Source organism: Branchiostoma floridae, chromosome 18 (assembly GCF_000003815.2).
Source record: "Branchiostoma floridae strain S238N-H82 chromosome 18, Bfl_VNyyK, whole genome shotgun sequence".
NCBI lineage: Eukaryota > Metazoa > Chordata > Leptocardii > Amphioxiformes > Branchiostomatidae > Branchiostoma > Branchiostoma floridae.
Window position 1 is genome coordinate 10,534,429 of NC_049996.1, and position 14,883 is coordinate 10,549,311.

The window sequence follows — 14,883 nt, forward strand, 5'->3', positions numbered from 1 at the left end:
ATCAGGCTAGATGGGGTATGACATATTACTAGGAAACAAATTCTATACTACTATTACTAGTACCCATCATGTACTGTCTTTCTGTACATGTAACTGGTTTATTGTAAATATCTGAAAGATTTTATCCTAACATTCCACACCTGAGTTTTGCACATTAAGGACTTAAGCTCTCCTCAATTCAACCGTCCTTGTTACAGGTCATTGGCCTTCGATATAGGACAAGGACTCGTCCGACCAGTGACTAAATTGCCCAAATCATATCTGCCAGATTAGCTCCCATTATTCTCAGAGAATAGACACAGAGAGGGACTCGCCTTAAGGCTTAAGTAAGAGTACGCACTCTCACGAACAGAGACACGTTGTCAGAACTCGATCAGCGGCGATACACAGTACTCTGTAAGTTTTCTTCTTTTTTAAAAGATTTTCCTCCTTTAATACGGACCAAGATAATAAGACTTTCACATGTCATTTGGTGCAGGGCAACATCTAGAATCATCAATTTTCTGCTCCCTGAACAAAACTGGTGAAAGGGGTGACTCAGCCTGTCCTATCAAGGACGTTATATGATGTCCTTGGTTCTATGTGGGGAGTCTTGGGACCATACTTTTTTTACAATCCCTATAGCATACATTGTAAATGCATAAGACATTGTGAATTTCAACGTTAAAACTGGCAGCACACTCAATGATTTTTGCCCAATTTGTTGATCGCGAGCACATTTTCTCCTAAATATACCTAGTCCATGGGCCAGAGGGGTTTTTGGTACCACCGAGAGGGACAAGTGCTATCATGGATTTTTTGTATTAGTAGGAACCAAAGTTTATTTTAAGCTATGATAACCAGTTGTCATGCACAGCTTTCCTACTGTAATCACGTGACCAAGTGACGTCATCCAAATTGACCTGGCCGTTTGGTCATTTATTGAAAAGGACGAGATAAATATGTATTCAATAATTTCCAATGAAAATTGGTTTACATGTGAAAAATACCACAAGAATTACAAAGTATTAAGTTTTTTGTCGGTATTAAGCATCTTTAGGAAGTTATGAATCTTTAAGGCCACACCAATTTAATTTCTTGGTTCACGGATTCGCTCGCTCCTATTTTTTGGGAAAAAAAATAAAAATAAAAATTACCACTCAGCAAATTTTCACCATTAATGAAATCATTCACCAACTTTCTGGGGTAGCAAATTGGCCTTTATATCATAAGCTCCTTAAAGTGTGGGTACAGGTGCTGTTACTGTACAATAATAGTGTTTTTGTACTTTTTTCAAGCTGAAAACTTTTTTTCTTTATGTTTTGGATTAGTCGTTACCTTTACCCCAACCATTTTACAATTTTTATTTTCATTTTTATTTCGCCCTTTCGCTCCATATTTTTTATGAAAAAATCCGTGAACCAAGAAATTAAATTGGTGTGGCCTAAAGGCTGATTTTTGGGGTAATTTTTGCGTAAAAATTACATTGTTTACTTTCCAAAACCAGGCATTTATTCAGCCTGCCTATGGGGCCTTGTTTGATACGATTTCGTGATTTACCACATCTTTACCTGCATTTTGGGCTTTAAAGCAACAAAATCCGTCAATTCCAGCAGGAGTTACGAGTATTTCAATAATTACACCCAACGGACTTTTTATCAAATTTCTGCGAATATCGCAATGCATCATGGGTAATCCAAGAGACTGTCTATAAACTAATCCATGTGGCCGAGTCAAAATGTTGATTTTTCTCAACATTTGGGGTAGTAGTAGGGCATTGGTCCATACATACAAAAATGGCTTAAAGTTTTGGGTAAAGTGCTGTTCACCGGTTACCATGGCAACGGCCATTTTTCTAATGGCGATTTTCATCTGTTTATGGTCATTCAGTCGTTTGTATCATCAGTCATCATTTGTTGTTGATGGTATCTGACGTAATTCCGACTTACTTATTTGGTGTTTACAAGTATAGAATTCTGACCTATTTGAGTATTTCCCATCAAATAAAGCAAAAGAATCTTATCTTTAAGTTAGTCTGAATACGGACACAAGTTAAGTTTTGTGGAAATCTCACTGTTGTAACTGAATCAAAAACCGCTGTAAAATGATATCCAAAATGTATCCAAAATAGCTTTTCAGTAACAAAGGGATGTTTGCTTTTGATACTTGGTGCAAAATAGGCAAAATATAACCTTGATACTGTTGAAAGCATGTTGGCGTCACTGTTGTGTCACTATTGTGTCACTATTGTGTCACTCTTGGGTCACTCTTAGGTTACTGTTAGGGCATCTTACCACTTGCGCTATTTTTTTAACTTTCAAAAAATCGTCGCGCTTGCTTGTGTCACCTCTAGGTTCGCTCGCGTCACCTCTAGGTTCCGTGGGGTTACGTCTGCGTTGTCGAACCCCGAAGCGACGCATGCGTGACGCGAGTGTAGTGAGAGTGGACCTTCAGCACAGAACGCCCATATCGCCTGAGGAAACCTTTGTGTGAAACATTACCGACATCTCCATAATAATTACGAAGAAGGGACACCTAGCTATAGACAGCTCTTTTGCATTTTTCTTTTGTCACATTTGTTTGTAACATGATGACAAATACGACCAAACGATAATCAAATGTTCAGATTTTCATTTGTACATGTAAACACACACCACCAGATTTGCCCAGTCACCGGTCTGGGCGCAGGCGCCAGCTGTGACAGCCTCTCTCGGAGCCCCTAGACTGCCCGATCTGGTCTTTCTGCATTTTTCCTTGGTAACTGCATTGGTTCCGAACTCGCAAACTGGGCTGGTCGGTATAACCTCGAGTTCCAGACTTGCAGTTTCTTGGTTAAAAACAAAAACACAGAACAAACGATTCCCGGCTTGTCATCTCAAAGACGGTATGTGCTGTTTTGAACCTTTTGCATTTGTATTTAAAGATGATCATCACATTTTGTTACATCATTTCCTATGTTGGTTACGTTTGTGTCTGTTGTATACAGTCACACCTGTCAAAGCGGGGGGGGGGGGGAGGTGGCTGGAGAAATGTGGCTACTGTAGACAGGTGGCCACTATAGAGAACATTTTTATCAATTGACCACGAGCAATATAAGTTACACATGTTTTCAGTACCCACTAATTTTTCCCACCAAGTAACATTGTTAAAAACGTCGCACTTGCATCCGGCACCTCTAGGTTCGGTAGTGGTGTGGTTACCTCTAGATTTCGTGAATAATACATCTGCGATCTCGAACCCAGTAGTGCCGCAAGCGTACCCCAAGTGCAGTGAGATACCACCTTAACTATTTCTCTAGCCCGGCTATTGGGCGTTCTACCTGCCCAGACCCAGGGCTAGGCAAGCGTCGGCCTTTTGTTTTGACGTTCGATCTTTTTGGCTTCTGATCGTGAATTGTCTGATTATGACGAGGTAACTATGCATGTGGCAGTAGACTAAGGTGGGCGGGAAGCACTGCCAGTGCCGACCGAGGGGAAACTTTTATTACGAAGAAAATAAGGTGCAATGTTACAGGTAACGTTTGTAACTCCTGCCTATGATATAAGCCTTGGGTCGAAAAAAGCTGTCATTTTTGGCTATCGTAAATGGAGACACAGTAGGGGGTGTGACTGAAAAATGAAGCATTGGAAAGAATGCTTTCTAAAGCAAAATATAGGGAACGTTTTCATGTAAGAAAGCTGACAAAATGTCCTGCAGAATGAAAGAATATTTATTGTTGGTGCATAAACGTTGACAAAACATTTCATCAACATCTTTCATTGACGTCGTCAAATAAAGATGGTCAGAATGGTGTAAAAATGTTTAAAGAGCAATTATCATGTTGCTTTCCTGTATCTATCTGAGGTGAATAAAACGGAGAAACTTCAATGTGGACGTTGCCTGGATTTAATGAATTATTAAGTTATACAACATGCATAAATGGTATGAAGTAGGTGGTTACGACCTAAAACCTGCACGATAAATCAACTGTGATATTAATTAAGCAGTAAATAAAGATTTGTGAGGAAAATCATTTTGCAAATATATATATTACATTTATCGGCATTTAATTTTTTGCAAACACCGATGCAATATTTTGGTGTCACAATTAAGAAATGCCTTCTCATGAGCGCACAAAATGCCCGTATCGCCTGAGGAAAACTTTTGAGGGAAACAATACCGACATCTCCATAATGATTACCAAGAAGGGACACCTAGCTATAGACAGACCAGTGTGGCTCTTCTGCATTTTTCTTTGGTCCCCCCATTTATGTCAAACCCACAAGCTGGACAGATCGTTAAATCCTGGGGCACAACCCGCCGTACGTGCAATTTGTCCATAGGTTTTTTGTGGAGGCCACGTCCGCCACGTATTCCTGAAAACCCATATAGAGGTATCTGCAAAGAATGACTCACAACTTCTTCAGAAAGATCTGAACACCCTGGAAGAATGGCAAAGGAAATGGCTTATGCAGTTCAATCCTGATAAGTGCTATATCATGCACATAACGAACAAACGCACACCAAATGTGTCCCCTTATCAGTTTGTTGCGTAAGTGGTAGGTGAGTTGCACGTGCTTACAACGTACGGTCTCTGTGCGATTACAGTCTCTGTTAACGCATGCAGGCCCTACTTACACGTGCTACTCAGTAGTACGTACGGTTTCCTTACTCGCATGGTGTAAGTGCGTTCAAGAGCGATGAACGTAAGTTTTTTCGGGGATGTATATATAGGACGACCTTTCAAGGTCTTACTTTTGGGCGGCTCTGGTCGAAGCTGCTACTGATGCAAATGACGGCTTCTTCTGCGTCTTCTTACGCATCTTGGAGACGGGTTGGCAGTCTTTCGTCGACTCGGCTCTATATACTGTAGAAACCATGTGCTTGCCACGTGCGTTGTACGTGCGGAGCACCTGCTCCCTCGTTACAGTGCAGGTGTGTTGTGCGTCGGTGGTGAACAAGGTTCACAGGTGAACAAGTGAAGCGCGAATTAAGCACGGAACACGCAATCACCACGTGCGCCGTCCGTACAGCAATTGACTGTGAGAAAACTTTAATACACTCACGGAGCCAGTGCGTTGTACGCTCATTGGCTGTACATGGCAGGTGCGTCGCCTGCAATTGACTGAAGTGTGCGTTTATCCGACGCGCAATTAACTGGCTTTTACTGTATACCACTTTGAAACTCAGATTTTAAACAAATAGTATTCCTAAGATTTTAGCAATGAATCAGCATTTGATATGTCCCTTACAATGATTCTAATTTTTATGAACAGCCCTCTTGCTGAATCGTTGCTGTGAATTGCCTCGTTGTTGTAAATATGCCAGGAGGCATGTGAGTCTTGTTGTTGTCTACAGAAAGAAGATAAGATGACCTAGGATTATGCTCCATATCATCCATATGTAACTGAGACTTACAACTCACAACGAAAAGTCATTTTGAGGACTTTTAACATAATGATGGCACAAGACATCGATAAACGTTTGCATTGGAAAATGCAAGATGACAGTGGCAAGATGTCAAAATAGTGTCCTGATTTCTGTCTCCTGACTTCTTTGCTAAAAATGTCTACTTTTCTTACGCACCTAGCCAATGAGCTAAACTAACCACTAAGAACCCTACCACTGTTTATGAATCGTTCAGTGTAATAACTCAAATAACTCATTTTTGAAGTAATGTAAGCACAAATTGTTCATAGTGCCCTGTGAGCAAATGCCCAATGCACCTCTGTATCAAATTTCAGGTCATTAGGTTGTAATACCAGGGTACAGGGGCCCAAAATATATATTTTCCGCCAAAAATGACTAAAAACCCTAAATGAAACAATTTTTAAGGTCTCTACCAAAAAAGAGAGGAAAAAAGTCTGGGGGTATTTGCTATCTCTACCTCCATGCCAAATTGCAACTCATTTGGGCCAAAGATGAAAAAGTTGAATCCATTTATTTAACGATTTGGCAGGAGAAACACGGCAAAAAAACAATATACATGTATTTCAATTCACACTGTAGTATGGATTAAAATACTAAAAAGTTCTATTTATTTCTTACCTAACTAAAATGTTTTCTAAGAGCCCTTACATGTACATTAGTTATGAATCGTTCGGTGTCATTGGTCATGCCTTGATAATGGCTAAATTTCAAAAGCATCCAACAATGGCTTGTTTAGCAACTTTCCTGTAAAAAATGTTATTTTTCACCGTTGCCATGGCAACCAATGTGGAAATTTGTCTAAATTTATTTCAAAATGGTTCCAAATATATTCAACAGGTATTTGTATGTAAGTGCAGAGAAATACTCATCAAATGTGGTTGGGGATTATTAAAACCACTTTTGAAGACTTGTAATAAACGATTTTTGGTAGTTCTATAGATTTGAGTGACGTCACAAAATCACGTGATAATTCCTATAAAGCTGGGCATCTGACATGGTTATCATGCAAAATAATGAAGTAGAGGAATCAACCTTTTCAAAAAACTAAGTCACCCTTTGTCCCTTTGTTTGGTACCAAATGGCCATTTTGGGGGACCTGGCCCATGGACTAAAGGTCTTTCAAAGGGAGTAACAGGCCGTTACTGCAGTGCATTGATGTCCTTAGATATACCATTGGCATTTTGCTATTGAAGACCTCATCTTATAATGTTCTCATTTCTTAAACTGTCATATCACAATCATTGTATTTTTTCTTTAACAGATTTTTCTCCTGACAACCAACTTAAATCCAAGTGAACAACATTATGTCTTCAACCCGCAGCGATGTGTCTGTGCTCATCCCGTTCTCCAGCGAAGACAAAGACAAGACAGAAATCCTGCGTCAATGTCCAACAGTACAGGTACATGAGAGAAGAAAATCCAGATATCTGTTACTGCTGCAGTTTGACTCTTTCTAATCTCTTAGCAGATCTGGTCAAGTCAAAACTGTAAATAATTTCCTTATATGCACACATGCACCTGTAGTACCTTAACCCTATACAAAACACTTCTACAAGACTGTCCAGAAATGTCGTCTCATTTGTTTCACTGCCCATTTCTTTGTAGGTGTCAGAGGTGATATTCAACAATATTGAAGAGAATGAGACACTTTTGGACTATGTACAACGACTTGAGAAGGTGAGTAAAATACAAGCCAATGTGCTACCAGCATGTCAATGTTGGAATCCATTGATAATATGAACTTATGATCTCTTTAGTTTTACAGAATAATCAGTGCCGGTAAAGAACGATTGGGAACAATGGTATTTATTTCCTCATTCTTTTAGCTGGTTGCTGACCACAACATCAACATCATTCTCCCCACCATCGACCTGTCTACGTTCGTACATGCTGCCATTGCCAGGGACTTTCCTCACATCCCCGGACCCAGTGTTGAGTCCTGCTATCTGGCTTTCCACAAAGCCTACTCACGGCAGTACCTGGACCCCACTGAAAACCCAACCCCCTACGATGTAGTGGATATGGATTCACCCACCATGCTGGAGGATGCACAGCGGGCCTTGGAAAAAGTCGGTAAGAAAAACAATCATGGGATCATGTAATCTGGGTGTATAATGTAAGGGCAATACCTACATGTAACCTCAGCTATAATAAATGCAGAGACAAGAGACAAGAACATCAATGACAAATATGAAATTAATCAGATAATGTTGATGAGTATGGCTGAATCTATATAACAAAGACACGCGGCATAGATTGCGTAGTAAGATTTATGTATTCAAACAGTAAAGGCTTTTTGCACCCCAGGTTTACCAGCGTTTGTGAAGCCCGCAGCAGCGTTTGACACATTCGGTGTGGCCAAGGTGGAAAATTACGAAGACATGAAACGTGCCCTGCAGAACCTTCGGACAATGCGGGACGAACATCCTGACTTCAAGTCATCACCAAGTGCTGCTTTCTTCAAGTATTAAAGCCATTTATATCTTAATTACATTTCATCATCTCAGCTGCTCCTGAGTGTTGTCTTGATATTCTTCATTAAAGATCCATTTGCAAGAATGGAGAACCCTAACTGGCAATGCTTTCTTGATCTTTCTCGTCTCAGATCGCCGAGCACATTGACTGAACTGTTACTTGAACTTTTCCAACTAGGGATTATTTCAAGCAATATCTGGACGTGGAAAAGTACCCACTGGCCCTTCGAGATGTTGTGATCGTGGAGCCTTACTTGGATGCAGTGGCCCTCTATACTGTGGATGGATGCATTGTGGACAAAGAGATTGTGCAATGGACTGTGAGTAGAAACCACACATGCAGGGATGCGATACTTAATTAAGCACAATCTGAAACTGTTCTGACCATGACCATGCCCCCACAGATCACAGATGAGCTCCGATTTGACCACCAAGAGGCCAAGTTCATGACCGTGATCTCTCCCACCTCCGAGCCAGAGGACTTACAGAAGAGGATCTGGGACGTCTATGATGGCGTCATGACCAGGATGGTCCAGTTTGGGTTCAACAACTGCTTTACAAACATCGAAGTCTTCAGGATGAAGGATGGACAGGTACATGTAGAACCTTACACTTTACTGGCTACTCATCGAATGACTATTATCAATACGAATCAGGGGTTTATATATAATATTCTAACACATTATCTATATGTAATATTTTAACACAATGTGCTAGTTTAAAAGTGTAAATGCTACAATGTGTTATCTGCAAGGAACACTTTCTGTAGGTGGAACTGACCTTGCCTGGAGTCCAGCCTTGTTACTATAAGCTTTCAGGTCAGCTCTCAACAGTCGTTAACCAAGCTGAAGTCCAGGCTAGAACTACTAGTAAGCAATTCTGCACGGTATCTCAGCGTAGAAGTATGTGAGCAATGCTGAAGGTTATATTTGATACCTCTTTTCATCTGTTAGATACCAATCTACGCTTTACGATGAGGAAACCAAGAGTCACTTTTAGGGACATGGACGCATAAGTTCTTTGATTCCTTATTTCAGCTGAGGCTGTGTGAGGTAAATGCCAGGGGATCCAAGCAACTCCAAGGCTGCTACAGAGAGAGTTACAAGAATGCTAACCAGGACTATGTGTACCTGACTGCTGGCCGCGGTGTCAAGTACGTCACACCTCCCAACACAGGAAGGTGGGCCAGCGCCTACATCGTCAAGTTTGACAACATGGAAAGGCCAGGCAATCTGATGGACTTCGACAAGGTGGGTGAAATAGAAAAGCCTGATGTACAAAGGCGAGGATGGGGGTATAGATCATTTATGTATGTATGGAACTGCTTTTATAGCATGCAATTATCATGCAATGCCATATTTGGCAAGGAGAAGCTAAGGCTAAGAGTTCAGAATCAGAAGGCAGTTGATAGACAAGTTGCTGAATTGTAAGCCAGGTACAAGTTACAGTCTCAGGAATCAACCTTTTGAAGCTATTCATAGACAACCTATACAATTGAATTGTATTTGCCCCCCATCAATATTCAACACTTTTAATTCTAATTGCATAACATATGTAACCATGCCTGGCTACTGGTGATGATGATGATGCCATGATAATGATGCCATTGGACAAAATGGTCTGAAATATTCACTCAATTTGAGTCCTTCTACGATCCTGAAGTCAGTAGTAAGCAAAGGCTCCTGTGCAAAATGGAGATATACTGAGGAAAAGAAGCAATCACTCAATTAACCAAAGGCTGTTTATCCTCCCAGTAGGTTTTAGCTCATCTATTACATTCTATTATTCTATTATTAGGTCCTTGTTACATTCGGATGTCTTCTCTACGAGCACATTATGGAGAACCTACAGCAGCTGCTACAATACTGTAAATGCATTTAAGTTCACAGGGATTTAATTTCGCGGTAGCAGGAAAAAGGACTTTTCGCAGTGGTTTTAAGTTCGCGGTAGCACCGTACACTGTAGTCTCTTACTGCCATAAAAAAATTAATCCACTGCGAAAGTTTCTGCATTTACACTACAGTTAATATGTCAGTTTTAATTTCATTTTCAAGTACACTACAACTATTCTCTGTTATTCCACAGATCGAAAAGCTGAAGTCGGATCCTGACATGATGTTCATCCTGACCGCCAGTCCTGACGATGATGTGACCAACTTCACTGGCAGTGCCGGATGTCACTTCTGTTGGCTGTTCACCTACGGTAACTCCAGGGAAGCCATGATCAGGAAGCTTGTTGATGTGCTCAAACTAGTGGTAAAGAAGCCAGAACGGCTGACGTACCCAGTACACTATGGGATGTAACGCTAGGGCAACCAAACTAGTTGTTTCCAGTATCCAGTACACTATGGTATGTAAGGGCTAGGGTAACCAAACTAGTGGTAAAGCCAGAACAGCTGACGTATCCAGTACACTATGGGATGTAACGCTAGGGCAACCAAACTAGTTGTTTCCAGTATCCAGTACACTATGGTATGTAAGGGCTAGGGTAACCAAACTAGTGGTAAAGCCAGAACAGCTGACGTATCCAGTACACTATGGGATGTAAGGGCTAGGGTAACCAAACTAGTGGTAAAGCCAGAACAGCTGACGTATATGGGATTGTATACCGTACCTCAGCACACTATGGGATGTAATTCAAGGGATATTGGAGGGTACCAAAGGAAATGCACCTGGTCCCGAGTTGGTAAATTAGCAAACTGGACTAAAAAACAACAACTAAAACTGATCTTTCAATAGTATTAGACAAGTATGAAATCCAATATTTTCAGCTTGCAGCTAAAAGTTTCATATTATTAAGGGAAATGGAGCTTTAAATTTACATTCTGCAAATAACTGGTGACCAAACTCTATAACCTGTTTGACTACAAAAAGTATATACTTATGCAAGTGTGTATGATGGCAGAGACATGGTGTTATAAATTATAATTAGATAAAAGATTGGGTATACAATGACTGCTGATCAATGTTCAAATATTGACAATGATGCCTTTATCATAGATGCAATTTACAACAAATGTACCTCCCCTACAATATCAAAATTATGAACAAAATTTTTGATACAGACTATGGTATTAACCCAGGCAACTGTCGCAACAATCTACTTTCCATCTCCTCAATCAAATGACCAAGGCAAGCATGTAGTTTGTATCATATCATCATGGTGTAAATATTGAGGATGCATAAATACATTCTAACTACTAGTATATTGTAAGCACTTCACGTGTGATTTTGTAAGAACAACAACATGTTGGCAAAGAATGAAGTGCCTAGCTATATATAGTATGTGTCATTGATTAATACATATTTCATGGTGTGACCAAGGGGATTAAATTCATTCATATTTCATAACAACCCGTTAGCCTGTGTATTTCTTTCTTACGTTAATTATGTTTTTTAATTTATAATTGCTGAAAGATGAATCTGGGCTTACTCAGTTCAGGCTCTCAGTGTGGTCACAGTGATAAGTTAACCTTGACCCTCTGCTGTCTAATTAACCACGGCGGTTTAGTTTGTTGCCAAATTGCTACCTTAGCAGCCGACGGCTCAGACTACATTCCTAGACCTGGTTGGACAACCTCATTTGTCCAATTGCCCCGGGCAAGGACGTTACATCAGCTGATGTAAAGTCCTTGCCCTGGGCAAATGAAAGCTTTGAATGGGCAAGCAGATGTTCTCCTATTGACATTTCTGGGGTCTGCCTAGACACCTCAAACGACCTCAAATGCTATAGCACTAAAAAAATTGCAACTATACTTCCAACGCATGTTCAGAACAGGAGATAGAGGTTCCGCAGTACCTTACAAAGCCATTAGGGGACCCATTATTGAACTTCACCTTCGTTTTTCTAACCTTGGATCACTCCAAGGCTTCTCAAGTTATACACAGGCAAACATATGCACGTCGAAAACATAACAAAGGTGAAAATATCTGACAAAAACATGATGTTGAGAGGGAAAAAGAATGCATTTTCAGGTCATAATTTCTAGTCTATGTACAAGTATGTAAAAGCATAGAAAACCTCAACAAGAATTCGGTATGTAACTATTCTGGGACTTGGAGTATTCCACGCAGCATTTAATAATGATAGCCAAATTATAATATAAATTTGGCTATCGCAAACCTGAATATTTAAAAAACGTGTGTCGTGCCGTCCCCCGTTCAAGAAATATCCCTCATTTTACCATCAAATCCCTCTTCACTTGGACACAACACTGTCCAAAATGATCACAAGGGCATTAGGAACAAAATTCGACGTAACTCACCGCTCATATCGGCTGGAATAAGTTTAAGGACACATTTATTCGATGAAAAATCTCTTCCACAACACGGACGGCCGCCATATTTTTTTGGAACTCGCGCCACGTGATGCATCCTGGGTACCACCTGTTGCTTTGCCCTTTAATTCTAGTTGTTTAGTCTTAGTCCTCTTACTATAAATTTCCGTTCATTTTCAGACAAGTCCTTTCTTTTTTCGGACACATTTAAAAGTGTTTTGGACTTTGAAACGGAAATGCATGATGGTTGTAATTTAAAGGGCTCTGCAATGCGAACCAGACGACTTGGTCTGGTCGTTCTTCGGAAACTCCGATCCTCAAAATTTGGACACTTTGAACTGGATGATAAAAACATAAACTCCTCTGAGTTCAGTCTAAAGAACTGAGTCAAAAACGGGACGAATTAACAAAACTAGATCTCGCCTTGGAATTATCAAACACGCTCATATGCTAACGTTATACATTATGTTTCCCTAGGCCATATCCTTGGTGCTACAACGCCTTCACATTGACTAGTCGTATAAACAAGTAACGTTAACGTTAACGGATCCGTTATCTCTTTCTTCAAAATCATGACGTGTTGTTCATCCTGACGGCAGGTCCTGACGATGACGTCACCAACTTCACCGGCAGTGCCGGATGTCACTTCTATTGGCTGTTCACCTAAACTCCAAGGAGGCCATGATCGGGAAACTGGTTGATGTGCTCAAACTAGTGGTAAAGAAGCCAGAACAGCTGACGTATCCAGTACACTAAGGGATGTAAGGGCTAGGGTAACCAAACCAGTGGTAAAGCCAGAAAACCTGGATAATCTGCAGTGTGTATGAGATACAAAGTGTTACTGGCATTAACAAATCTCCAGGCAGATTTACCAGTGGCATAAAAGGCTAGCCAAAGAGCGTAGCTTGTCAAAGGCGGCCAGCTGACTCCTTATGCCACTGGTAAATCTGTCTGGAGATCAGCAAGATCAAGCTAAGACTCTAAAATATTGGGTATTCCTGCACTATCTATGCAATGTACAAACTATATAACGTACTACCTCCGCTTTATCTATTCTATCTATGTAAGTTTCGATACAGTGTAACCTGTGAGCTAGGAAGACTAAATACCAGTTTAACGTTACTGGCAATATTCCACTTTTATGGTGATCCAAGCTTCCAATGTCGGCGTCCGTTGATATGGTTCATGATGATGAAGAAAGCCACACATATCCTCATTCTCACATACATGTACATACAAGCATGCACACACACACATTGAGTCATACATGCATACAACCTGCATTTGATAAATACGCATTCCTGCATATATACATGTAGAAGCAAGCTTACACACGTCATACAAACCATGCATACATTCACAACATATACAAGCAGACACACATTCAAGTATACGCACTTACAGACAAGTTGGGAATCCTGCAGAAGGTCAGGAACGAATAGCCTCAGGTGATCCCACCCTTCCAGTGTCGGCGTCCGGCGGTAAGGTTCTTGAGGATGAAGACAGTCATACACACACTCATTCTTGCATTCATTCATTCATGCATCCAACTAATAAGTACAAATGCAAGCTCGGGTTCAACTTGTTTCTTCATTATCAATGATTGTCGACAATATGCTTCAGGGGCTGCAAAACATACAGCAATGTTGCCTTGACATTTCTGACCAATCTCGAAATTTACATACAGTATTACAATAGTTCACAATATCAGTAACTCTAAAACTTAAACAATGTGTTACCTAGCTATACAAATACAATATTTCTCTATGCTCAAACATTTCGCCATGCACAGAACCCTCGTTTTTATAAATAAAGAAAAATATTTTTTGGGCAGTTCCAAAGGCTTAGGTTTAGGTGTAAATGCTGAGTGGGTTAGTGTTAGTGCTAGTGTTAGTGCTATGAAATGTTAATGTTGGTGTTAGTGTTAGCACCAACCTTTACCTAAGCCTTTTAGAGCAATTTCTTAAAAACTACCAAACAAATTTCTGTGAAACTTCTGTGCATGAGACTCTAAGCTACAATAGTCTTAACTACAATAGTCTTAACTACAATAGTCTAAGCTACAACGGCCTAAGCTACAATAGTCTAAACTACAATAATCTAAGCTACAATACAGCTACATCTTAATAATCTATTAGCTACATCAGTCTAAGCTACACTGCCTGGAGTTCCTCACAGCGACCGTTGATCTGCCGCACATCCTGCGCATCCTGCCCATCAGCCAGAAGTTGTCCTCTCCGTCTTAGACTGGAGCGGAAGAGCCAAAGTTGTCTTCTCCTTCCCAGGCTGGAACCGAGGTCTGCATATGTCTGGTTAAGGATCATTCATGTGCAAAAGGTATGTACTGAGAAACGGTTCTATCTTATCTTCCAACAAAAGGAACAGATACATTTAGACAGACAATTTATAGATTCAGCACACACATCTCCATCCCGCAAGAAAAGTAACAGACGGGCAGACAGATTGACCTAGAGAAAAGTACACATGCATGCACGCACCCCCAAAGAAAGAAAAACAACAGAAACACAGACAGACGGACGGATGAACAGATTGACCTGCTGAGAAAAGGCAAAACTACACATATCTCCATTCTGAAAGAAAAACACAGAAAGACAGACAGACAGACAGATTGACCTGTAGAGAAAGGGCAAAACTACACATATCTCCATTCTGAAAGAAAAACACAGAAAGACAGACAGACAAATTGACCTGTAGAGAAAATCTTCCAATAAGATTCACTAATC

At 40.5% G+C, this 14,883-nt stretch overlaps 1 protein-coding gene across 2 annotated transcripts; it reads left to right on the plus strand.

Annotated features, from left to right (window-relative positions):
* The first annotated feature begins 258 nt into the window (after positions 1 to 258).
* On the plus strand, positions 259 to 11,216 carry LOC118405816. Of its 2 annotated transcripts, none has more exons than XM_035805594.1 (9): positions 259 to 396; positions 6,650 to 6,788; positions 6,994 to 7,065; positions 7,215 to 7,461; positions 7,696 to 7,852; positions 8,041 to 8,182; positions 8,267 to 8,455; positions 8,900 to 9,112; positions 9,948 to 11,216. In XM_035805594.1, exons 2-9 carry the CDS (start codon positions 6,693 to 6,695, stop codon positions 10,164 to 10,166), a joined length of 1,335 nt encoding a protein of 444 aa, XP_035661487.1. In that variant the 5' UTR covers positions 259 to 396; positions 6,650 to 6,692; the 3' UTR covers positions 10,167 to 11,216. The 2 variants fall into 2 exon arrangements, with proteins under 2 accessions (XP_035661487.1, XP_035661488.1); XM_035805595.1 differs by lacking the exon at positions 259 to 396 and adding an exon at positions 2,722 to 2,863.
* The last annotated feature ends 3,667 nt before the right edge of the window (positions 11,217 to 14,883 follow it).